The sequence below is a fragment of the Perca fluviatilis genome, chromosome 1 (genome assembly GCF_010015445.1).
Source record: "Perca fluviatilis chromosome 1, GENO_Pfluv_1.0, whole genome shotgun sequence".
In the NCBI taxonomy this organism is placed as follows: domain Eukaryota; kingdom Metazoa; phylum Chordata; class Actinopteri; order Perciformes; family Percidae; genus Perca; species Perca fluviatilis.
Genome location: NC_053112.1, coordinates 6008097 through 6035303, shown reverse-complemented (window position 1 = coordinate 6035303; position 27207 = coordinate 6008097). Strand labels below are relative to the sequence as shown.

General features: G+C 40.3%; 2 protein-coding genes across 5 annotated transcripts; both read left to right on the top strand.

Moving 5' to 3' along the window:
* Nucleotides 1-2806: 2806 nt before the first annotated feature.
* LOC120563814 (E3 ubiquitin-protein ligase TRIM21-like) lies at nt 2807-6249 on the top strand. The gene is made up of 2 exons (XM_039808229.1): nt 2807-2920; nt 4110-6249. Exon 2 carries the CDS (start codon nt 4112-4114, stop codon nt 5756-5758), a length of 1647 nt encoding a protein of 548 aa, XP_039664163.1. The 5' UTR covers nt 2807-2920; nt 4110-4111; the 3' UTR covers nt 5759-6249.
* On the top strand, nt 2820-27207 carry LOC120563765 (E3 ubiquitin-protein ligase TRIM21-like). 4 transcript variants are annotated; one of them, XM_039808174.1, is made up of 4 exons: nt 18548-20956; nt 23124-23198; nt 24027-24204; nt 26529-27207. In XM_039808174.1, exon 1 carries the CDS (start codon nt 18548-18550, stop codon nt 20222-20224), a length of 1677 nt encoding a protein of 558 aa, XP_039664108.1. In that variant the 3' UTR covers nt 20225-20956; nt 23124-23198; nt 24027-24204; nt 26529-27207. The 4 variants fall into 4 exon arrangements, with proteins under 4 accessions (XP_039664123.1, XP_039664117.1, XP_039664108.1 ...); XM_039808189.1 differs by lacking the exons at nt 23124-23198; nt 26529-27207 and adding an exon at nt 2820-2920 and having other exon boundaries at nt 18572-20956; nt 24027-24105; XM_039808183.1 differs by lacking the exons at nt 23124-23198; nt 26529-27207 and adding an exon at nt 14060-14184 and having other exon boundaries at nt 18579-20956; nt 24027-24105.

The following is a 27207-nucleotide window of genomic DNA, read 5'->3' as shown; positions in this document are numbered from 1 at the left end:
TGTAAAATAATTACTCCAGTAAAGTATAGATACCCCAAATTTCTACTTAAGTAAGGTAACAAAGTATTTGTACTTTGTTACTTGACACCTCTGAATTTGAGAAAGAAACATCATTCTTTCAAAAGGAACTGTTGTAACTCCGGTAAACTCTACCTGTGCCGTGGCCGGGTTGGCTCAGTGGGTAGAGCAGGCGCACATATATTTAGTCTCTCTAAACTCTACCTGTGCTGACTCACACACTGATTTACTATAAAGGGTCACAACAAGACCAAAAACCTGAATCATCGGGATGTTGTTGTTGTGGTTATAATGAACGTTGCAGCCTTGAGCAACACACACACACACACACACACACACACACACACACACACACACACACACACACACACACACACACACACACACACACACACACACACACACACAATATCACTACCTCTCCTCCGGTCCTGTGTGTGTGTGTATGTGTATGTATGTACAGTACAGGCCAAAAGTTTGGACACACCTTCTCATTCAATGCGTTTCCTTTTTATTTTCATGACTATTTACATTGTAGATTCTCACTGAAGGCATCAAAACAATGAATGAACACATATGGAATTATGTACTTAACAAAAAAGTGTGAAATAACTGGAAACATGTCTTATATTTTAGATTCCTCAAAGTAGCCACCCTTTGCTTTTTATTAATAAGGTAAAAACTTCCACTAATGAACCCTGACAAAGCACACCTGTGAAGGTAAAACCATTTCAGGTGACTACCTCCTGAAGCTCATTGAGAGAACACCAAGGGTTTGCAGAGTTATCAAAAAGCAAAGGGTGGCTACTTTGAAGAATCTAAAATATAAGACATGTTTTCAGTTATTTCACACTTTTTTGTTAAGTACATAATTCCATATGTGTTCATTCATAGTTTTGATGCCTTCAGTGAGAATCTACAATGTAAATAGTCATGAAAATAAAGAAAAACACTGAATGAGAAGGTGTGTCCAAACTTTTGGTCTGTACTGTATGTATGTATGTATGTATATGTATATGTATGTATGTGTGTATGTATGTATGTATGTATGTATGTATGTATGTATGTATATGTATGTATGTATGTATATATGTATGTATGAATGTATGTATGTATGTATGTATGTACGTATATATGTATGTATGAATGTATGTATGTATGTACGTATATATGTATGTATGAATGTATGTATGTATGTACGTATATATGTATGTATGAATGTATGTATGTATGTACGCGAGCTGAAGAAAACACTGACAGTTAAGTTCATAAATAAGTATTTTGGCACGGCTGGCTGAGTGGCTCTATATCCACGGTGGTCTTGGAAGGATTTCATTCTTGCGTGTTTTCAGTTGTTGTGCATGATCAAAAATCATAAGGGAGGCTCTGCTTCTTTCATAAATCACACCCTGGAAAAACCAACAAAAATGTTTAAATCTTGCCTTTGGCACCACATCGGTTAGTACCGGCTCTGATCTTTCTTTTCAACCGAGAATGAATCTACTAACATGCATTGTGTGTGTGTATCACAGCCAGATATTTATCATACAAACACCACATCAATGAGCCAGACTGTTGCACTGGCTGACCTGTTCCTTCATCCCCATGAACACACACACACTGTAGTTTGTTCTGACTGCGTCTCACACACACACACACACACACAATCCTGCTGCCGTTATCGGGAGGAAAACTCTCATTGAAAGAGCAACAATTATTAGTCACTTTGGTTATTGTATTGGTTTGTTTTGTGGGTAAGATTGGTTTATAAGTCAAAGAAATCTGTAAAAATGTATTTGTAAAATAAAGCAGTTGTTAAACACAAGGCCAGAGTAAACAGTGACTTGAACACCAAACACTGAACAGAAAAGCTGGTTTACACAGAAGTTGTATTTCATTACGAGCACATTGTGTTTCCTGTGGCTGCTTCACAATAAAAGCTCCCTGTGTGTTTCACCAGTTGGATGCTTTTAATGTGAAGGAGCGGCAGGAGGAAATGGTTGTTTCCACCAGCAGTGATTGTGGAGGATGAATCGGTCTCACTTTTAGTATGTGCATGCTTTTTATGTGTGTGCGAGGTGAAAATAAGGAATTGTGCATGCATTCTTGATACATGGCCTAAGAGGTACCTCAAAAGTTTTTCATCCTCATATCTAAACCAGAGAACATAACGCTGGACTTAGCTCTGTTTGTTTTGTAAAAACACATTGTCATATCATTGACATGTTGCAGATGTGTGGAGGTTTCTCTTTGTGTCCAATAAACTAAACTAAACTCCCCTGGTTAAAGTAAAGATGAGGCACCTTAAAGTTTCAACAAACATAATGGACCTTTTTCACATAATGGACCTTTTTCAGACATGTTGACTTGTCATAGTAGGAAAAGCACAGCTGAAACTGATAACCTTAACGATGGCTCAGTTCCATCAAGTGTCCCAGTAAGATATTTCAGTGAGTCAGCATGCACAATACCAGGACCTCTCCTAAGTGGAATGCAGCCATCATTACTGGGTTTTGAATACACCTGTGCTTTTCCTTCTATGACATGTCAAGATGTCTGCCGTGAAAAAGGCCCATAAAGATATAAGCAACACCTTCTCACACACCTTCCTCCTCCCACCTGTTAGATAAAACTCCATCTTTGCTCCATATTAACCAGACAGCACACCTGTGTAACCGTGTAAATCAGAGGCAGGAAACCTAACACCAGAGCTGCAGTAAGAGGAGGAGCAACACTGGAAAGATGAGAGCTTCAACGTCCCACTCCAGAAATGAAAGTTAAGTTTGTCAGAGTGTCAGCCACGCTGCAGTCGAGACAAGTCTCGGTTTCTCTCTGAAAGAAAACTCAAACTGACTTCATCAGGTCTTTCTCAACAACACAGCAGAGTCTCTGCCAAACACTGGTGAGTACAGCTGATCACATTTACACTTTCTACAACCAGGATTAACACTAAACTTCAGCTCTACTCAGGCAGCAAGTTCCTCTCTTTTAATTTCTTGTGAAATTGGTAACAATATAACTATGGCTGTTTGTCCACAGGCCTACTATACAGTAGTCTACTTTAACAGCTTTAAACAGTCTCTCTGTGTCAGTTCTCAGGACTTTAGGAACTTGGAACTGAATCTCCGTGGTTTTCTGTTTCTTTACTAATTGCATACTGCTTCCTCTATTTCCTCTGGCTGTTTCACAATAAAAGCTTTCCACAAGAAAACTAGTGGGAGGCTTTTATTGTGAAGTAGCTAGAGAATATTAACTGTTTGACAATATATACCCTACCGGTCAAAAGTTTTGGGTCACTTAGAAATTTCCATTCCACTCCATTATCCTGAAAACTGCTGCCCTGGTTAAAAAAACAATGCAACTGATCTCAGCTGCTATTCTGTCTATAATGGAGTGGAATGGAAATTTCTAAGTGACCCCAAACTTTTGGCTGGTGGTGTATATTGACAATGCTTTGCTGAAGCTAAATAATTGGTCACTCCTCTTAATTCCTGAAGTTATACCACTTGTTAAAGCAACACTATATAACCTTTACCTACAGCTGTAGTTCCAATAAGACAACCTGTAGGGGGACCGAAGCGGGAAAAGTTACATAGTGTTGCTTTAAAACGATATGCTATGACAACATCTATCTTACAGAGGATTTTACTTCCACAAAGGTGAGGTGTAAGATTTAAGTTTTAACTTATACCTTAGAACTTTTCAGCTGGTGCAACCCTTAAAATGTTAGTAGCACGTAAACTCCAACCTAATTAAAGATAGGTTCAAACTATTCTATGTTTGAACTTACACATAGGTGGTGCAACCCAGTGCACATATTTAGGCATCCTATTATCTCAAATGTCTTAAAATATATAATGCATTTAGCCGCTGTAAACTGGGCTGAGCCCCACATTTTTACAATGTCTGGCTGCGCCCCTGTGTGGATATATTCAGTGCTGTTTTGTCAGAGTAGCGAGCTTCTCTTTGTCAGCATGATTTAAATGTTACTTGTTGCTCACAATTCGGTGCAAGTCAAAACATGTTTTTTTTTTTTTAAATAATTAAAACTGTAGTTTAATATGTTTTTCTTTTCTTTCACACATGTGTAGATATGGCTGCTGCAAACTATCTGCAATCTGAAGATAAGTTTCTGTGCTCCATCTGTCTGGATGTGTTCACTGATCCTGTCACCATACTATGTGGTCACAACTTCTGCAAGAACTGCATCAATGAACACTGGAATACTAATGACCAGTACCTGTGTCCGATGTGTAACAAGGTTTTCAACACAAAACCTGAGCTGCACGTCAACACTTTGCTTTCTGAGATGGTTGCTCAGTTCAGACAGTCAGCTCAACAGAAAGCCAGCAGCAGCAGCTCAGAGCAACAAGTGTCCAAACCAGGAGAAGTTCCCTGTGACGTCTGCACTGGAACCAAACTGAAGGCCCTGAAGTCCTGCCTGGTGTGTCTGGTCTCCTACTGTGAGACTCACCTGGAGTCTCATCTGACAACGGCAGGTCTGAAAAGACATCAGCTGATCGACCCTGTGGAGAACCTGGAAGGCAGGATGTGTACGAAGCACGATAAACCTCTGGAGCTGTTCTGTAAGACTGACCAGACATGTGTCTGCATGCTCTGCACTGTTTTAGACCACAAGATGCATGATGTTGTTCCTCTGAAAGAAGAATATGAAGGAAAGAAGGCCAAGCTGGGGAAGACAGAGGCTGAAATTCTGCAGATGATCCAGAAGAGACGACTGAAGATTCAGGAGATCAAACACTCAGTCGACCTTAGTGAGGAAGATGCAGACAGAGAGATAGCAGAAGGTGTTCAGGTCTTCACTTCTCTGAAGGAGTCTGTTGAGAGAGGCCTGAATGAGCTCATCAACACGATCAAAGAGAAGCAGAAAACAACAGAAAAACAGGCCGAAACTTTCATCAAAGAGCTGGAACAGGAAATCTCTGAGCTGATGAAGAGAAGCACTGAGGTGGAGCAGCTCTCACGCTCTGAAGACCACCTCCATCTTCTCCAGAGTGTCCAGTCCCTTAACACCAACCACCCTACACCCACCAAGGACTGGACAGAGGTCAACGTCTGTCCATCATATGAGGGGACTGTGGTGAAAGCTGTGGCTCAGCTGGAGGAGACACTCAGTGAAGAGAGGAAGAAGCTGCTCGCTGAGTCCGAGCTGAAGAGGGTCCAGCAGTATGCAGTGGATGTGACTCTTGATGCTGATACAGCATATCCTCAACTCATCCTGTCTAATGATGGGAAACAAGTATGTGTTGGTGATGTGAGGAAGAATCTCCCAAACAACCTAAAGAGATTTTCTAAGTGTGCTTGTGTTTTGGGAAACCAGAGTTTATCTTCAGGCAGATTTTACTTTGAGGTTCAAGTTAAAGGAAAGACTAGATGGGATTTAGGAGTGGCCAGAGAGTCGATCAACAGGAAGGGACAAATCAAACTAAGTCCTGAGGATGGTTTCTGGACTATAGTGTTGAGAAATGGAAATGAGTACAAAGCTCTAGCTGGCCCTTCAGTCCTTCTCTCTCTGAAGTCTCCTCCTCAGAAGGTGGGGGTGTTTGTGGATTATGAGGAGGGTCTGGTCTCCTTTTATGACGTAGATGCTGCAGCTCTTATCTACTCCTTTACTGGCTGCTCCTTCACTGAGAAACTCTTCCCATACTTCAGTCCCAGTATTAATGATGGTGGTAAAAACTCTGCCTCTCTGATCATCTCTCCTGTCAGAGTAAACTAATCACTTAACTTTGATTTATTTTCATTCAGGGAAACAAATGTTAATAATTAGTTTAGATCTTATTTTCTATCTTTTTAATGTGGTTAATTGTTTACACTTAATTCTTAAGATTTGTTTTAATTACATGTATTCCATTACATAGTCAACAAATTAATTTAATGCATTCATCTTTTCAACACTGCACCAGAATATCTTTTTTTTAAAACCCCTGTTAAATCCACAGACATTTATTTTAACTTCCAGAAGAAATCAGTTTCAAAAGACACCTTCATTTAAGAGTAAGTCTGCATTCACATAAAACGCAGCAGGCCTGCAGTGAAAATTTTGAGACAGTCTCAACTTTTGGAGAAACGGTAACCCTGCGTCATGCTGCGGTGGCCCAACCCGATCTCACTCAAAAGCGTACAAATAACACGGGTTTCTACCGTGCAATGTGTACGAGAAAGTGAAATTCTACGTGCATTACATACGCGGAGCGCTCCAATTGAAGTCATGGGGACCGGTGCGTTTTATATGCACGCAGCTCGCGTTACCACGTTGTGTGTTATCGCGAGAACAGCATCACACACAAAAACATAGATATGGTTGGGTTTAGAGAAAGAATGCAGGGAAAGGCTTTAATAACACAAGAAAATCACAAAAACACACTAATAAACGGTTGGGTTTAGGGAAGAAACATTGGGAAAGGCTTAACAAAAAAACACTACAAAGTCGCAAAAACGCGCCAAAAACACACTAATAAACGGTTGGGTTTAGGGAAGAAACATTGGGAAAGGCTTAACAAAAAAACACTACAAAGTCGCAAAAACGCGCCACATAAACACGCTAATAAACGGCCTAAAATCGCCAAACATGGGACGCGAACCCCGGTCTCCTGGGTGAAAGTCCTGTGTTTTACCCATCCACCACCCCAACCAACCACCTTACGCGGCCACACGTCCCTTCATACTATAAACGCAGTGGTTTCCATTACTGTAATTGGAGCGCTCCGCGTATCTGCTGTACGCACAATTTCAATTTCGCGTACACATTGCACGTATTTCACAGGTGGAAACCCGTGGTATTTGTACGCTTTTCAGTGAGACTGGGCTGGGTGGCCAATCATGTAACAGAGATCAGACTTCTCAGAGTGTTTTGAGGCAGTGTGAGAGTCCCGTACAGGAAACATCACTGCCTCTATCTCTGCCACAAGAAGGTTTTAAAATGCCAAACACAAGCACTGAACTGCCCGGGAGTTTGGGTCAGTCAGTCCCTCCGAATGTTTCCTGCAACAACAAAGCACTCACTATATCTCGCTCGTCTCTTTTCTTTCTCTCTTTCTCCGGGAAATAAAAGCTGCCTTCAAGTTCAGTTGGAAATGTTGAGATCCATAAACCATCTGACAGGAAACAGTAAGTGTGAAATATGAAGTGTACTTGTGCTACATTGCAGTGACTCTCCCACTGCAAAAATCTTCAGATCACTTTATTTGGTCTGAACGCAGTTTAAGGCCTATTACATGCCTACAGTGTCTACAGAACACAATATGTGTCGTTATTATACCGTGTATAAAAGGTTAATGAATGTTTCTATTTTGTCTGAAAAGTTTTTTGGCTCATTATTAGTCACTTTGGTATTTTTTTATTTGTTTTGAGAGTAAGATTGGTTTATAAGTCAAAGAAATCTGTAATTATGTGATTGTAAAAATAAAAACTGTAAAATAAACCAGTTGTTGAACACAAAGCCTGAGTAAACAGTGACTTGAGCACCAAACACTGAACAGAAAAGCCTGGTTTACACACTCGGATATCACCTCTGATCAAAGGACAGCAGAGCTGGAGGTATTCACAAAGTAAAAGTACTAATACCACAGTGTAAAAATCCTCCTGATTATTTTCTCCATTAATCAATAGCCTATAATAACTGTAGCGATGCAGCGACCGGTCAATTAATCAATAAGTGGATCCTAAAACTAGTCTGATAATGTAGTCATCATTTTCAGTCATTTTTAAGCAAAACATGCAAACACATTTTCAGCTTCTTGTAAGAGGATTTGCTGTTCTTTCCAACCCAGTCTCGCTTCCAACTCATAAAATACGGACGCTTGGTCAGCGTCTTTCAGCGGCAGATACGACGCAAAAATCTCCCTTCAGTGTCTGTAATGTGATTACTTGAGTATGTCCATGTTGGGCTACTTTCTACTTGTACTCCTCTACAGTCCCTGACAAAAGTCTTGTCGCTTGTGTACAGATTGACCTGAAGTGCCGCTGAAATATATTTCTAATCAAGATGTTTTTACAAGAAATGGCTCATTTTAATCCCAACAGCTTCAGTAATAATGTTTCAGTCCAAAACGAAACTGTCAAAAAGTATTCTAGTATTCACAGCTTGGTAAAGCCCATTGAGTCAATTTTTGCAAAGACATAAGTGTTGTTGCCCTGTCATATGAGCTTCACCTGTGACTAATAATGGATCAATTAGGTCTCAGGTGTGTATAAAAACAACCCCACTACACTAGACCTTCACATCAACTGCAACTAGACCTCAGCAAACATGCCTAAGATTCACCCTGAGACTAAAGTTTTGATTAACAAGAGGCTGAAGACCAGATCCACTGCTGATGTGGCAGACACCTTCAATGTGTCTCAGTGTCAAGTACAGAGGATAAAAAAAACATTTGAAGACACTGGAGAGGTTTTTGACAAGCCCAGGTCAGGCAGACCCCGCAAGACAACTGCTCGAGAGGACCGTTTGTTGGCTCGAAAATCCAAGGCCAGCCCATTTTCCACTGCAGCACAGCTCCACGAGACCTGGTCACCTGAAGTCCCTGTGTCAACCAGAACAGTTTGTCGGATTCTGTCTCGAAATGGCCTCCATGGTGGAATCAGTGCCCAGAAGCCAGCACTAAACAAAAGACAATTGAAAAACCGTGTGGCATTTGCCAAGGCCCACAGCCTGCTAAAAGGATGGACGCTGGAAAAGTGGAAGAAGGTGGATTTTTCAGATGAATCTTCTGTTGAATTACACCACAGTCGGCGCAAATATTGCAGGAGACCTACTGGAGCCCGCATGGATCCGAGATTCACCCAGAAAACAGTGAAGTTTGTTGGCGGAAAAATCATGGTCTGGGGTTACATCCAGTATGGGGGTGTGCGAGAGATCTGCAGGGTGGAAGGCAACATCAATAGTCTAAAATACCAAGAAATCTTAGCTACCTCTTATATTCCCAACCATAAAAGAGGCCAAATCCTGCAGCAGGACGGTGCTCCATCGCATACTTTCATGTCCACATCAAAGTTCCTCAAGGCGAAGAAGATCAAGATGCTCCAGGATTGGCCAGCCCAGTCACCAGACATGAACATCATTGAGCATATGTGGGGTAGGATGAAAGAGGAAGCATGGAATAACCAAAGAATATTGATGAACTCTGGGAGGCATGCAAGACTGCTTTCTTTGCTATTCCTGATGACTTCATCAATAAATTGTATGAATCCTTGCCAAACCGCATGGATGCAGTCCTTCAAGCTCATGGAAGTCATACAAGATATCAAATTTGGATCTCACAGCACCACTACTTAATTTGCTGACATATTTTTGTATTTGCAGTAAATTTGTTCAATTTCTGTATAGGCGACAAAACTTTTGTCTTGCCAAAATTTGACCTTTCTGTCTTGATTAAATGATAAATCTTTTTCCAGTGAAACTAATTTATTTCAGTGCATTAAACATCATTTGGGAGGGTTTTAGCTTTTCATATGAGCTATTTCTAACACCAATTGATTAATTAAAAGTCAGGTTAATAGCAGGTGTTTCTACAAAATATATAAGCGACAAGACTTTTGTCAGGGACTGTACATCTCAGAGGTACATATAGTACTTTTTACTCCACTACTTTAGTCTGACAGTTTTTCATCCCCTTCCTGTCCAGTGAAAACCACGTATCTCCAGATGTGTTGATAATATAATCTAAAGGATTCATTGTTGAGAAACTTCTCCTTCTTAAAGCAAAAAAAAAGGCTTTAAAAAGCTTCTTGGATCGGCTGGAAAATGTATCGTCACAAAGCTGACAACAGGGAGGTTTATGTGACACCGGGAAAACTTTTTAGAGTTATAATAATAAATAATTTGAGAAGGAAACATCATTCTTTCAAAAGGAACTGTAGTAACTCCGGTAAACTCTACCTGTGCTGTGGCCGGGTTGGTTCAGTGGGTAGAGCAGGCGCACATGTATTTAGAGGTTTATGCCTCAACGCAGAGGTCCAGGGTTTGAGTCCCTGTGATGATTTCCTGCATGTCTTCCCCCTTTTGTCACCAGCTGTCAAAAAAAATCTTTAAACTCTAACTGTGCTGACTCACACACTGATTTACTATAAAGGGTCACAACAAGCCCAAAAATAGTTGCTCTAAAAACCTGAATCATCGGGATGTTGTTGTTGTTGTTGTGGTTATAATGAACGCTGCAGCCTTGAGCAGCAACACACACACACACACACACACACACACACACACACACACACACACACACACACACACACACACACATCCATCACTTGTTCCCAGGGTCTCTGTTGTGAGGGACTCGTCTGTACAGAAACACTCCAGACCACAACAACCAATCACAGCAGAGCGTGACCCAGCTGAGTAAACCCAAACTGACCTCAGATCAGAGTGCAGGTCCACATCAGACAGGACCGAGGTCTCCAGGACCACTACTGCTTTATCTGGGGCTGGAGATGCTGATCACTGGCCGACTATTAGTCCTAACGGGACAAGTTTGCATTCACAAACATCTTCTGATCTTAACTTTTAGTCAAAATAATTCATAATTCCTGCTTTTTTTAAACCTAAAAATTAGGTAAAATGTCGTTTAAATTAGGTTTATTGACCACGAATAAAAAAAGCGTTGAAATAAATGACAAAAACGTTTAATACAACGTCAAAAGCATAGAAAGAAATGAGAGAAATGTCAGCAAAAATGTTAGAAAAAGCGCCCAAAAGGTGTTAAAAACGTAGGAAAGGACGCCAAAAAAAAGTTAATTTAAAAAAATTTGACCCAGAAGGACAACAAGTTGATGGTGGAAAGGAAGACAACACGACGGTTAAGTTTTGGGAAAGATGCTGACTGACAGTTTCTCCCCCAAGTATGTGGGCTTTTATAGCATTTACATGAACATTACAGAATCATTATCAGTAGGCGGGACATCCCTACAGGAAAAATATCTTTCATTTCAATTTCTGTGTTCTGATGAGATCATTGAGGCATCACTACCAGTCGGTTACTACACTTCATGGTGGATATAAACCCACTCTCCCATCACTGGGTCATTATATCCACCAGTAAACACTCTCCTTCTCCATGTCCCATCATCCTTTGCTGTCACCTGCCTGCTAATAGAGCTCAACAGTGTGGTTCTGGAAGTAAAAATGCCGTTGATTTTCTCCATAAGGATTGAGATTAACAGCCATAATGTCCAATTAATAATAATAATAAATTATACTGTTTATTGATCCCCAGTGGGGAAATTACAATTTAGGCTGTTTTGTTTGAAATCACTACACACAGGCCTGAAATACACACACACACACACACACACACACACACACACACACACACACACACACACACACACACACACACACACACACACACACACACACACGGGACCTATTCATGCACAAATGGAGAGATGTCAGAGTGAGTGGGCTGAGTGGCTGTGAGAGCAGCACTGGCTGGGCAGTTGGGGGGGGGGTGGTGCCTTGCTCAAGAGCATCTGGCAGTGCCCAACTGGCATCTCTCCAACTACCAATCCACACTCTGTACTTTGGTCTGTACTGGGACTTGAACCAGCAACCCCCCAGTTCCTAACCCAACTCCCTACAGACTGACCCCTCTGATCTTTCTTTTCAACAGAGAATGACCCTACTAACATGTATTGTGTGTGTGTGTATCACAGCCAGATATTTATCATAAAAACACCACATCAATGAGCCAGACTGTTGCACTGGCTGGCTGACACACACACACACACACACACACACACACACACACACACACACACACACACACACACACACACACACACACACACACACACACACACACACAGAAGGAAAACTCTCATTTAAAGAGCAACAATACTGTAAAAGCCTTTTATTTTACAAAACCAGATGTAGGCCAGAGATTATCTGCTCGACCTCGTGAACGACGGGACTGAATTTTACCAACAAACAAAAAAAGTAGAAAGAAAAACAAACAGCTCTGTATGGTTTACAAAAATCAATGTGTGAACACAACGGTAATCCAGGGACCATGTCCCCCTTTGTCCCCCTCAGAGTCTCTGTGTGTCCAGCGACTGAACTCGGGGACTACTTCTTGGCGTAGGTGATCTTCATGGCGCAGGTGGCTGTGATCCGGAAGCCTTGCAGTGCGTCTTTAGCCACGCCCGCCTGCGTCTCGCTCTCAAACTCCACGAAGGAGATGTCGTGTTTCCCCGGGACCAGTCGCACCTCTTTGAAACCGGGAAACCTGCAGAGGACAAAAAACACACAAAGAAACCCTGTCAATACTAATCTTTATTTATAGAGAGCTTTTCAAAATCTACGTTACAAAGTGCTTCACAAAACAGACAAAAACGTAAAAAACAAAACAAAAACATTGTATAAAGCTCCAAAAACGTCCAAAAAAAAGTAAGTAAAGTAAAAAGTGGATAATTTGCCAACATTTTTGTTGGTGTATAAAAACCTGTAGTGTAAGAATAGGAAAAACACTTTAAAATAAAAAATAAAAGACAGTTCAAAGGAGGATTAAGATCAAATAAAACCAAGAAAGGCTCTTAGATAAAGTCTGTTTTAGAGCTGCAAAGATAAATCAATTAGTTGTCAACTATTAAATTAATCGCCAACTATACATGTATATATGCTATATATGTAGCATGGTAAATTGTGTGGTCAGTTGCTATTAAAAATGAATCCCAAAAAGTGTAAACATTTACATATTGGTAGAAAAAAATGACATTACAGCAAAAGAGAGACAGGCAGACACACACAGAAACAAACAGACAGAGAAAACACACAGAGACACACACACACACACACACACACACACACACACACACACACACACACACACACACACACACACACACACACACACACACACACACACACACACACATCAGTGACACTCCCACCGCTGCACAACACTGCCAAAAATCTCCAGATCACTTTCTTTGGTCTGAACGCAGCTTAAGGCCTATTACATGTCTATAGTGTCTACAGAACACAATATGTGTTGTTATTATACCGGGAATAAAAAGTTAATGAATGTTTCTATTTTGTCTGAAAAGTGTTTTGGTTCATTATTAGTCACTTTGGTTATTGTATTGGTTTTTTGTTTTGTGTGTAAGATGGTTTATAAGTCAAATAAATCTGTAAATATGTGATATAAATAAAGCAGTTGTTGAACACAAGGCCTGAGTAAACAGTGACTTGAACACCAAACACAGAACAGAAAAGCTGGTTTACACAGAAGTTGTATTTCATTACGAGTACATTGTGTTTCCTGTGGCTGCTTCACAATAAAAGCTCCCTGTGTGTTTCACCAGTTGGATGCTTTTAATGTGAAGGAGCGGCAGGAGGAAATGGTTGTTTCCACCAGCAGTGATTGTGGAGGATGAATCGGTCTCACCTTTTTTTTCCAGTTGAGTATGTGCATGCTTTTTATGTGTGTGTGCAAGGTGAAAATAAGGAATTGTGCATGCAGTCTTGATACATGGCCTAAGAGGTACCTCTAAAGATTTTCATCTAAACCAGAGAAATGAACGGTCGTGGTTTTATACAACACATTAACGTTGTGAAACGGTCGCAGTTTGGTTATGTTTAGGCACACAAACTACAAAGTTAAGTTTAGAAAAAGATCATGGTTTCAGTTAAAATCAGAAGTTACTTCACTTCTGGTTACGTATGTAACGCTGGAAGTGAATTAGCTCTGTTTGTTCTATAAGTAAAAAAAAAAAAACTTTGTCATATCATTGACATGTTGCAGATGTGTGGAGGTTTCTATTTGTGTCCAATAAACTAAACTAAACTCCCCTGGTTAAAGTAACGCTGAGGCACCTTCAAGTTTCAACAAAAATAATAAAGGTATAAGCAACACCTTCTCACACACCTTCCTTTCCTTCCTCACATACCTGTTAAATAAAGCTCCACCTTTGCTCCATATTAACCAGACAACACCCTGGTATTTCACAATAGGAGTGCACATGAGAGGAGGAGCAACACTGGAAAGAGGAGAGCTTCAACGTCACACTCCAGAAATGAAAGTGAAGTTTGTCAGAGTGTGAGCCACGCTGCAGTCGAGACAAGTCTCTGTTTCTCTCTGAAAGAAAACTCAAACTGACTTCATCAGGTCTTTCTCAACAACACAGCAGAGTCTCTGCCAAACACTGGTGAGTACAGCTGGTCACATTTACACTTTCTACAACCTGAGGCCTGTTGCACAAAAGTAGAATAAAGATATCCAGGATAAATGAAAAAGCCCAGTTTGACTTAGTGTGATCCACTCATCGCGGCTTAATTGGTTGCACGTTTGCCGAGCCAGGATAAGTAGGTGAAGCTATGTAGAGCCAGGAGTAGATAGCTGGGATAAGTGCACGTTCACGGCTTTCTTAAACAGACCACGGTATCGATCACAGATTTACTGATGCAGAAATGGAGAATACACGTGTGGCACATGTTTCACCCGCTGAGCAGCAACTAATTATGGAAAGTTATGAGGAGGTGAAGCATATAATATGCAGAAAAGGGAAATACGGCTGTTGTTATCAAACGGAGAGAAAAAGCCCGACAGACAATAGCGGACCGACTGAATGCGTCTAGATTTTTAAAAATCTACTTACTAGTCACTCCACATTTTTACAAAGTTGTACATTCTGTTTTAATTGCTTTAATATGCTTGTTTTATGTGTTGGTTTTATTGCTGTATCTGTTTTTATGTGCTAAATGTGCTGGTTTTACTGTAAAGTGTCTTTTAGCCTACCATGTAAAGCACTATATAAATTAAATGTATTATTATTTAGCCTACTTTGCCAACCCTTAGCTCATAGAAATTTGTGCATATGGTTGTAAAACATATTCTCGCATTATGAATATGTCTAATTCTAAATATCTTTCTACAATTAATGATCATACAGAACAAACATGACTGGGCAAAAACTAGAAAAATAATTGACTTCAATACACACTGTAAGCATATCTGTAAAACAATGTAGCCTATTATTATTCATGTTTTTTTATTCTCACTCCCAAGCTCCAAGATGACAAGTGACAGCACCAAAATAAAATGATTAAGAAGCTTTGAACACATTCTCACTCCCATCTCGTAAAATACGGACGTTTGGTCAGGTACCATTGTCGTCGTTATTGACGCTAAAAGTCTCCACCGCTGCGCGGTGTGGGAGGATCCCTCTGCCTCCCCCCGCATCTCCGCGTTGCACGGGGCACATTTCACAGGGACAGCAGCGGAGGAAAAGCCCATTTTCTCCGTATCGTCCCACTTTATCTCCGGTGCCAGTGCAACCATTTCTTACCATCTAAACAACTGCAATAGTAGGATTTAAATCAAACTTGGTTGGGTTTAATTCAACCTGCTTTTTTGCAACCAAATCAAAGCTAAATTCATCCAGGATAACCGGAATATCCCGGCTTAATCCCTTATCCTGGTTTTGTGCAACAGGCCCCTGGATAAACACTAAACTTCAGCTCTACTCAGGCAGCAAGTTCCTCTCTTTTAATTTCTTGTGAAATTGGTAACATTATAACTATGGCTGTTTGTCTGCAGGCCCACTATACAGTAGCCCACTTTAACAGCTTTAAACAGTCTCTCTGTGTCAGTTCTCAGGACTTTAGGAACTTGGAACTGAATGTCTGTGGTTTTCTGTCTGTTTACTAATTGCATACTGCTTCCTCTATTTCCTCTGGCTGTTTCACGGTAAAAGATTTCCACAAGAAAACTAGTGGGAGGCTTTTATTGTGAAGCAGCTAGAGAATATGAACAGTTTGACAATATATATATTGACAATGCTTTGCTGAAGCTAAATAGTTGGTCATTCCTCTTAATTCTTCAAGTTATACCACCTGTTAAAACGATATGCTATGACAACCTCTATCTTACATACAGTGGTGTAGTCTAATGTATTGTAGTGGGCAGTGTTGGGCAAGTTACTTCCAAAATGTAATACATTATAAATTACTAGTTATTGTCTTTTGAGAGTAATTAGTTATATTACAATATTACTGTCTCTGAATTGTAATGCGTTACACTACTTTTGCGTTACTTTTGAGTTACTTTCACCAAAATAACAGCGGAAGTTGGACTTGGCAGCTAGCTTGTGAATTTCACCGGATCAATAAATCTCATCTTTATCCACTTTATTAATACATCATAGATTATTCATCATATTTTGTATAATTAATATGAATATGCAAAGTAACTTAAACTTAAAGCACCTGAATAAGAAATTCATGTTGTTTAGTTTAAAACAGTCTAAAGGAAATGGTCAATAGTGTGATTAAAACTCACTATTTACATTATTTACAGTACTTGATTTACAGCTGATATGTGAAAAGGTACACAACCTTATTTGTTTAACAGTAATTTAGTTTTACTGCGAACCGTCACAGGAAGTGCTTTTATTTTGAAGTAGCCTACACAGAAGTTGTCTGTTGTTTACTCTTGCTAGCTTGTGGTTGAGATGAACGTGAGATGCTAGATGCAAAACGTGTCCGTCAAGCTTAAGTTGCTCACTTTCTTGTTTGTAAAACTGCAACATATTGAAGAGTAAATGGTCACAGTAAAAGACAAGCATTTTTGGTGGTCATTCGAAGGCATTCCACTACAGGCAGAGTTACTTTCCACCGCTGATAAAATGCAATGCTATTACGTGTAGCAAGCCTAAACATTAATTCCCGACATGTTTCTATCTGTCAGCAGCTTGGACACACTGCTGTCTGCGCTGACGTACAGTCACCTGTTGGGACACAGATGTTGTCCGTACTGTCTCTGGTTCTGGCTCTGACCACAGGAATAGTGACCGGACAGCTCGCTTCAACGCAGCGTAATAACTCCTGAAAATAATGTCCATGTCGCCAATATAGGCTATCTGTCTCTGCAGTCATGTCAACCATCGAATACAGCAACAGGAAATAATGCTTGCGGACTTTTTTTTGCGCTGTTGGGGAATTCTTAAAATAACAAAACACCACTAAATGTTGCTTTAAAATGCGTTGTAACTCGCGTTACTAAGATTGTAACGAGTATAATATTACCGAAATTTAATTAGTAATGCGTTATATTACTGCGTTACAGCAAAAAGGAATACATTGCTATAATTGCGTTACTTTTGTAACGCGTTACTCCCAACACTGGTAGTGGGTATACTGTACTGTATATAAATATATTGGCCTATATAGTGTACATGGGCCAGAATCTGCCTTTGGGGGAGGGGGACATATCATAGTGGGGGGTCTGGGTATCCTCCCCCAGGGATTATTTGTTCTTAATTTCCTGCAATCGGATAACTTGTATTCACCAAGTTATGGTGGACATACCTTTATTTAGCCTATGTGAAGAAGAAAAACACAGATGACAATTCAAAATATATCAAAAATATAATGGAAAGTATGTTGTTGTGGGTCATTGGGCATTTTTAAGTGGGTATATGGAAATCCTGGAGCTTTCTTAGTGGGTATACTGCATATACCTGCATATCACGTAGACTACACCACTGCTTACAAAGGACTTTACATCCACCAAGAAGAGGTGTATGATTTAAGTTTTAACTTATGCCTTAGCAACTTTTTCAGATGGTGCAACCCTTAAAATGTTAGTAGAGCATAAATGCCAACCTAATTAAAGATAGGTTCAAACTAGTCTATTGCAGCGTTCCAGACACACTTCTTAGCCCGTAAGTTACGACTTAGAGACACGACTCACGACTTGGTAGCGTTTCAGGCAAAGTCACAACAAACCCTTCTAGCTAGCGTTAGCTATCAGCTACCTAAAGTTAACGTTAGCTAGCACTAGCTGATACTAGCGATTTCTAGTCGGCAACATATTTTGGGCTTCATTCAATAAACATAACTTGTAGTAGTACACAATCGTATGCGTATTGTTTTGATTACAATGTGCGGAATTACTTTACGTTGCCTATTTATGTCTATGTATTTCTATTTCTCACCGTTAATCACCGCACAGCATCAACAGGGCTCACCATTGTTGTTTATGTGTGTGTGATGACAAAAAATGTAACTGGGAGTACAACAATCTGGTACGAGTTCACGGGTAGTAACTTATGGGTTTAACGGTAATGGTTTGACTGCCGTTCCAGAGCACTTTTGCGGGTAGAAGGTTGTGAAAACACGGGTTACGTGTTGCCTGGAATGCAGCATATGTTTGAACTTACACATAGGTGGTGCAACCCTTAAAATGTTAGAAGCGTGTGAACTCTATCCTAAGATAGGTTCAAACTAGTCTATGTCTGAACTTACACATAGGTGGTGCAACCCAGTGCACATATTTAGGCCTCCTATTATCTCAAATGTCTTAAAATATATAGTGCATTTAGCCGCTGTAAACTGGGCTGAGCCCGAAATGTTTACAATGTCTGGCTCTGCCCCTGTGTGGATATATTCAGTGCCGTTTTGTCAGAGTAGCGAGCTTCACTTTGTCAGCATGATTTAAATGTTCCTTGTTGCTCACAGTTCGGTGCAAGACAAAACACCTTTTTTATAATTAAAACTGTTTAATTTAATATGTTTTTCTTTTCTTTCACACTGTGTGTAGATATGGCTGCTGCAAACTATCTGCCATCTGAAGATCAGTTTCTGTGCTCCATCTGTCTGGAAGTGTTCACTGATCCTGTCTCTACATCATGTGGACACAACTTCTGCAAAAACTGCATCACTGAACACTGGAATACTAATGACCAGTACCTGTGTCCGATGTGTAACAAGGATTTCAACACAAAACCTGAACTGCACGTCAACACTTTCATCTCAGAGGTGGTCTCTCAGTTCAGACAGTCAGCTCAACAGAAAGCCAGCAGCAGCAGCTCAGAGCAACAAGTGTCCAAACCAGGAGAAGTTCCCTGTGACGTCTGCACTGGAACCAAATTGAAGGCCCTGAAGTCCTGCCTGGTGTGTCTGGCCTCCTACTGTGAGACTCACCTGGAGCCTCATCTGACCATGTCAGGTCTGAAAAGACATCAGCTGATCGACCCTGTGGAGAACCTGGAAAGCAGGATGTGCAGGAAGCACGATAAACCTCTGGAGCTGTTCTGTAAGACCGACCAGACATGTGTCTGCATGCTCTGCACTGTTTTAGATCACAAGACACATGATGTTGTTCCTCTGAAAGAAGGTTATGAAGAAAAGAAGGCAGAGCTGGGGAAGACAGAGGCTGAAATTCAGCAGATGATCCAGAAGAAACGACTGAAGATTCAGGAGATCAAACACTCAGTCGACCTCAGTGAGGAAGATGCAGGCAGAGAGATAGCAGAAGGTGTTCGTGTCTTCACTTCTCTGAAGGAGTCTGTTGAGAGAGGCCTGAATGAGCTCATCAACACGATCAAAGAGAAGCAGAAAACAACAGAAAAACAGGCCGAAGCTTTCATCAAAGAGCTGGAACAGGAAATCTCTGAGCTGATGAAGAGAAGCACTGAGGTGGAGCAGCTCTCACGCTCTGAAGACCACCTCCATCTTCTCCAGAGTGTCCAGTCCCTAAACATCAACCACCCTACACCCACCAAGGACTGGACAGAGGTCAGCATCCGTCCATCATATGAGGGGACTGTGGTGAAAGCTGTGGCTCAGCTGGAGGAGACGCTTAGTAAAGAGATGAAGAAGCTGCTTGAAGCTGAGCTGAAGAGGGTGCAGCAGTATGCAGTGGATGTGACTCTTGATCCTGATACAGCATTTCCCTATCTCATCCTGTCTGATGATGGGAAACAAGTGAATGATAGTGATGTATGGAAGAATCTCCCAGACAACCCAGAGAGATTTTCTGATTTTGTTTGTGTTTTAGGAAAGCAGAATTTCTCTTCAGGCAGATTTTACTTTGAGGTTCAAGTTAAAGAAAACACTGAATGGGATTTAGGAGTGGCCAGAGAGTCAGTCAACAGGAAGGGAGAAATCACACTGCGCCCTGAGAATGGTTACTGGACTATAGTGTTGAGAAATGGAAATGAGTACGAAGCTCTTGCTAACCCTTCAGTCCTTCTCTCTCTGAAGTCTCAGCCTCAGAAGGTGGGGGTGTTTGTGGATTATGAGGAGGGTCTGGTCTCCTTTTATGACGTAGATACTGCAGCTCTTATCTACTCCTTTACTGGCTGCTCCTTCACTGAGAAACTCTTCCCATACTTTGGTCCCTGTAGTAATGACGATGGTGAAAACTCTGCTCCTCTGATCATCTCTCCTGTCAGAGTAAACTAATCACTTAACATTGATTTATTTATTTTCATTCAGGGAAACAGATGTTAATAATTAGTTTAGATCTTATTTTCCATCTTTTTAAAGTAGTGAATGATTTACACTTCATTGTTAAGATTTTTTTTAATTACATGTATTCCATTACATAGTAAACAAATTCATTTAATGCGCATCTCTTCAACACTGCATCAGAATATCTATTTTTAAAAAACCTCTGTTAAATCCACAGACATTAATTTTAACTTCCAGAAGAAATCAGTTTCAAAAGACATCTTCATTTAAGAGTAAGTCTGCATTCACAAAAAAATCCAGTGGGCCTGCGGCAAAGATTTTGAGACAGACTCAACTTTTGGAGAAACCCAACCCTGTGTCATGCTGCGGGGGCCAAACATGTAACTGGAGATCAGACTTGTCAGAGTGTTTTAAGGCGGTGTGAGAGTCCCGTACAGGAAACAGGAAACATCACTGCCTGTATTTCTGCCACAAGAAGGTTTTAAAAGACCAAGCACTGAACTGCCCAGGAGTTTGGGGAACAGCTGACTGTTTCCTCAGTCCCTCCGTCAGTCCCTCCGAATGTTTCCTGCCCTCCGTCAGTCCCTCCGAATTTTTCCTGCAACAACAAAGCACTCGCTATATCTCACTCATCTCTTTTCTTTCTCTCTTTATCCAGGAAGTAAAGCTGTCTTCAAGTTCAGTCGGAAATGTTGAGATCCATAAACCATCTAATAGGAAACAGTAAGTGTGAAATATGAAGTGTAATTGTGCTACATTGGGAAGTCACACAAATAGGCTGTTTCTGTGACACTCCCACTGCTGCATAACCCTGCCAAAAATCTGTGCATCACTTTCTTTGGTCTGAACGCAGCTTAAGGCCTATTACATGGCTATAGTGTCTACAGAACACAATATGTGTCATTATTATACTGTGTATAAAAGGTTAATTAATGTTTCTATTTTATAATTATTATTAGTCACTTTGGTTATTTATTTTGTTTGTTTTGTGGGTAAGATTGGTTTATAAGTCAAACAAATCTGGAAAAATGTGATTACAAAAATAAAAACTGTAAAATAAAGCAGTTGTTGAACACAAGGCCTGAGTAAACAGTGACTTCAGTACCAAACACTGAACAGAAAAGCTGGTTTACACAGAAGTTGTATTTCATTACGAGTACATTTTGTATCCTGTGGCTGCTTCACAATAAAAGCTCCCTATGTGTCTCACCAGTTGGATGCTTTTATTGGGAAGGAGTGACAGGAGGAAATGTTTGTTTCCACCAGCAGTGATTGTGGAGGATGAATCAGTCTCACCTTTTTTTTTTCAGCTCCCGTTTTCAAAATGTCTATATATATCAGAAATCTGTGTTTCTTTTTATTGGTTAGCGGTTCACAAGTACAACAATAGATCTGATCTCTACTTTCATTGAATTTTGTGAGTTTTATTAAATTTTTTAGCATTTGAAAAAAGAAAAATTGAAATGTTTCTAAACAGTATCCTTGCTGAACATTGACATATGCCAGTCAGTGATTATCCTTCCTTTAATATTAGTCTATATAATTCATAATTTCAGCTTTTTTAACTCAAGGATTATGTATAATTTCCTATAAATGAGGTTTATTGACCATGCATTTCAAAAGTAAGTGTACAACTAGTGGTGTTAAGTTGGTGTTAGTGGTGTTTATAAATGGTAGTGAAAAGAACCATTAAACGTAAAACAAAAGCGCCAAAAGTGTTGAAAAAAAGAGACTTTTGATTTTTGACACGGGAGGACGACAAGTGCATGGTCGAATGGAAGACAACACAAGGGTTATCTAGAGATTCTGCTGGAGGAAATCAAGTGATGTAAACAAAAACGCCCAGAACAGCTACTAAATGTTGGTGAAGTTGGTTACATTTGCCAACTACTGTTTCCAAAAGTCAAGAATCTTCCAAAGTGGTCTCACCGTTGCATTGCACTCACACGCTCAAACGCTCTGACTTACCAGAACGACATAAACAGCCTCACTATTATATTTTATTTTCAGTTTCAAAATAGCACTTCACCAACACTTGCTGCACTTCTCCCGACACACAATATGAGACCAGTACACCTCACTAGGTCAGTATCACAGGCATTCATTCCAGTCCGCCCCCCCCCCCCCTACAAAAACAGAAATCCTTTTTTCATACATACACCAACATCTGGAATGACATTCCCCATCACATCAGAACACTACCATCCATTACATATTTCAAAAAGGCATACACAGTTACACTTGCACTCATTGATTGTTCATGTATTGTCCAAATCTTGTTTGCACTGTCTGTATTGTTGATTTTAGTTGTCTGTATTTGTCTAGCCCATGCTAATGTCCTGTAGAAGTGTTTCTGTCTTCATGTGCCGTAACTGTGTCCTATGTTCTATGTTTCTGCAGAACAGGAACCTGCTGGAAACCAGTTTTTAAACTGAGTCAGGCCCGTTTTAAACTGTAACTTAATGTCACTTTCAAAAATGTTCCTATTTAACAAATTAAATGAAGATTGAACTTCCAGTCATAACTTTAAGGAAACATGGTCAAGAAATTTAATATGAAATAAACACAACTCCAACTGAGGAAGACAGCTGATGAAGGACTGTGTGGCTGTGAGATAGTTTTGTTAAATACTGTTTGCAAAGTCAAGAATAAACTTTCCGTCTCATTTGGATCATCATCTCTTTCATCATGCTGAGGCACCGTAAAGTTTCAACAGCCAGAATAACCTGTTTATAGCTCCACCTTTGCTCCATACCGGGTAAATCAAACGGAAGAAACAAAACCTAATAACAGAGCTGCAGTAAAAGAGGTTTTTAGCCCTAGATCTTAACTTGCACAATTTATTGTCTTAGATTCAAAATTTGCTTTTACTTGTGTGTTTTTCTTTTAGTCATTTACTGAGCATTGTAGGAGGAGCCTGAGGCCTAAGATGTTCATTGCAGTGTGTGTGCAATGTGAAAGTTGAGTATGTGCATGATTGTTTTATGTGTGTGTGTGAGGTGAAAATAAGGAATTGTGCATGTGTTCTTGATACATGGCAAGAGGTACCTCAACAGTTTTTCGTCCTCATATCTAAACCAGAGAACGTAACGGTCGCGGTTTTACACAACTTGTTAACGTTGTGAAATGGTCACAGTTTAGTTATGTTTATGTCACTTGCCTTTGGTGTGGCAGACCCGGGTTCGATTCCCACTGCGATACATCAACCAATGTGTCCCTGAGCAAGACACTTAACCCCTAGTTGCTCCAGAGGTGTGTGACCTCTGATATGTAACAATTGTAAGTCGCTTTGGATAAAAGCGTCAGCTAAATGACATGTAATGTAATGTAATGTTGCAGATGTGTGGAGGTTTCTATTTGTGTCCAATAAACTAAACTAAACTCTCCTGGTTAAAGTAAAGCTAAGGCACCTTAAAGTTTCAACAAACAGACCTTTTTCACAGCAGACATGTTGACTTGTCATAGTAGGAAAAGCACCGCTGAAATTGATCACCTTAACGATGGCTCAGTCCCATCAAGTGTCCCAGTAAGATATTTCAGTGAGTCAGCATGCACAATACCAGGACCTCTCCTAAGTGGAATGCAGCCATCAGTAATGGTTTAATACCAGGACCGCTCGTAAGTGGAATGCAGCCATCAGTAATGGTTTTGAACATACCTGTGCTTTTCCTACAATGACATGTCAACATGTCTGTCGTGAGAAAGGCCTATAAAGATATAAGCAACACCTTCTCACACACCTTCCTCCTCCCACCTGTTAGATTAATCTCCACCTTTGCTCCATATTAACCAGACAACACACCTGTGTAAATCAGAGGGAGGAAAAAAACAACAGAGCTGCAGTAAGAGGAGGAGCAACACTGGAAAGAGGAGAGCTTCAACAACAAGTCTCTGTTTCTCTCTGAAAGAAAACTGAAACTGACTTCATCAGGTCTTTCTCAACAACACAGCAGAGTCTCTGCCAAACACTGGTGAGTACAGCTGATCACATTTACACTTTCTACAACCAGGATTAACACTAAACTTCAGCTCTACTCAGACAGCAAGTTCCTCTCTTTTCATTTCTTGTGAAATTGGTAACAATATAACTATGGCTGTTTGTCTGCAGACTGTTAAGAAATTCTAAATGACGTGTTCGTTTGATTTCTGAGGAGGAAGGAGATGCTTGGGTCGAATTGAAAGATTAAGCAAAAGGTTTAATGAACAACACGATGAAAACGACTTGACAAAAACAATCAAACATAAAACACTGCAGCTGACAGTGGACTGAAATGACATGCCTCCTCTTCAGGAATTACATCAATCAGTCCCGAATCCTTCTCAGGATTACCCATTTATTCCCTACACGTGGGTGGTTCCTCAAATTAAATCTTTCGCTATTGGTCAGATGTCTCTCAAAAGAAAGGTGTAAATTCCCAATTCATGTGTTTTGAGGCCACACCCGGTCAGAGATCTTACGAAGGTGGTGTCAATTGTTTCTAAACTACAGGAATACTCATTCTTTGTCCTAATCAAGTCTGGCTCAACAGGGGATGGTTCTCAAAGTTGTTTAAACAATAAGTCTTCTAGAGCTTCTACCTCCATGCTAAATAACAGATATGACCTAATTAATTCTTTAGATTTGGGGTGAGCCAGTCAAATGCTGATTAGGTGTGGTGTGATACAATTGGTATTAATTCAGTGTTTGTTTTCTAGCTATAGTGTTCATTTAACTAAAAGTATATTTTTATTAGACCTCACCAATGGTTTAACTTTTTACAACCTAACAAGACCCACTATACAGTAGCCCACATTAACAGCTTTAAACAATCTCTCTGTGTCAGTTCTCAGGACTGGAGTTTAGATTACTTCCTACTTTACTGCTGTTGTTACTGTTTACAGATTGCTTCATTAATACAGCTTCCTCATGTTTCACAATAAAAGCTTTCAAACAGAGAACCAGTGGGAGGCTTTTAATGTGAAGCAGCTGGAGGAAATGAAATGTGTTCAAGTAAGCAGAGCTTTGTTAGCAGTGCTGTTCTTTACAGTTTTTCACGATCGCTATGACACTTTTTTCAATACTTTTAACAACTTTCCTAAACTCTTAACGCACCAACACACCTACAACACACGATTGGCAAAACAGTTAATTTCATGCTCAAAATCACACTTTGTAAACTAAACTCCAACACTGATTTTCAAAATACAATAATTCACTTACACAATACACTATGTCTACCAAAACAATAATAATTCTTCCAAAACACTAACACATGTTCTCTCCCAACAGGACTATTTAGTCAATCACTGCACAATGACATAAAAAACACTAACATCAGATGGAATTACAGAAACTGCATCATTTTAAATGTGTCAGTCAGGTCTGCCCTTATACAACAGACAATAGTATATTGTATTGATCATAGATTGTGTTTTGGACTGCAGTTTCTCTTGAAGTCTCTCTGCATTTTTGTTTTGTTGGGTTTAGTAAATGCATGCATATTTTCTTTTACTGTAAAGATTATTTTTTGGGCTTTTCCACCTTTATTTGACAGGACAGCTAGTTGGAGAAAAGACATGCAGGAAATCCGTCACAAACCAGATTTGAACCATGGACCTCTGCGTCGAGGCATAAACCTCCAAGTATATGTGCGCCTGCTCTACCTGCTCACCAATTTGTTTCTTTTGCTGCAGAGATTCAATACAAAAAATGATTGACCCATCTCAGAGTAGCTTTATAGAATGTACGGTTTATGAAAAAAGGAGACAGAGGCAAGCATAGGTACGGTACTCCTCTTCCTCTCCCTCGTGAAGGCATTTTTCTTATTTTCTGTGTTCATCTACAGTATATTGTTCAAATAGGTCCTCTTTTACTGTACTACCATATGATCATGTGATTGAAAGAACCTCAACACCTGAGTGTGTTTCCTAGAAGGGAATCAGCTGTGATTGATCTATAACTTCAATCAGCCCCTAAAATGTTAGTAGCGAATAAACTCCAACCTAACTAAAGATAGGTGCAACCCAGTGCAGATATTTAGGGATTCTGTTATCTCAAATGTCTTAAAATATATAGTGCATTTAGCCGCTGTAAACCGGGCTGAGCCCCAAATTTTTACAATGTCTGGCTCCGCCCCTGTGTGGATATATTCAGTGCCATTTAGTCAGAGTAGCGAGCTTCACTTTGTCAGCATGATTCAAATGTTCCTCGTTGCTCACAGTTCGGTACAAGTCAAAACACCTTTTTTTTTTTTTTTTTTATTTAAATAATTAAAACTGTATTTTAATGTTTTTCTATTCTTTCTCACACGTGTAGATATGGCTGCTGCAAACTATCTGCCATCTGAAGATCAGTTTCTGTGCTCCATCTGTCTGGATGTGTTCACTGATCCTGTAGCCATACCATGTGGTCACAACTTCTGCAAAAACTGCATCACTGAACACTGGAATACTAATGACCAGTACCTGTGTCCGATGTGTAACAAGGTTTTCAACACAAAACCTGAGCTGCACGTCAACACTTTCATCTCTGAGATGGTTGCTCAGTTCAGACAGTCAGCTCAACAGAAAGCCAGCAGCAGCAGCTCAGAGCAACAAGTGTCCAAACCAGGAGAAGTTCCCTGTGACGTCTGCACTGGAACCAAACTGAAGGCCCTGAAGTCCTGCCTGGTGTGCCTGGCTTCCTACTGTGAGACTCACCTGGAGCCTCATCTGACCATGTCAGGCCTGAAAAGACATCAGCTGATCGACCCTGTGGAGAACCTGGAAGGCAGGATGTGTACGAAGCACGATAAACCTCTGGAGCTGTTCTGTAAGACCGACCAGACATGTGTCTGCATGCTCTGCACTGTTTTAGACCACAAGATGCATCATGTTGTTCCTCTGAAAGAAGACTATGAAGGAAAGAAGGCCGAGCTGGGGAAGACAGAGGCTGAAATTCAGCAGATGATCCAGAAGAGTTGACTGAAGATTCAGGAGATCTGAAGACCACCTCC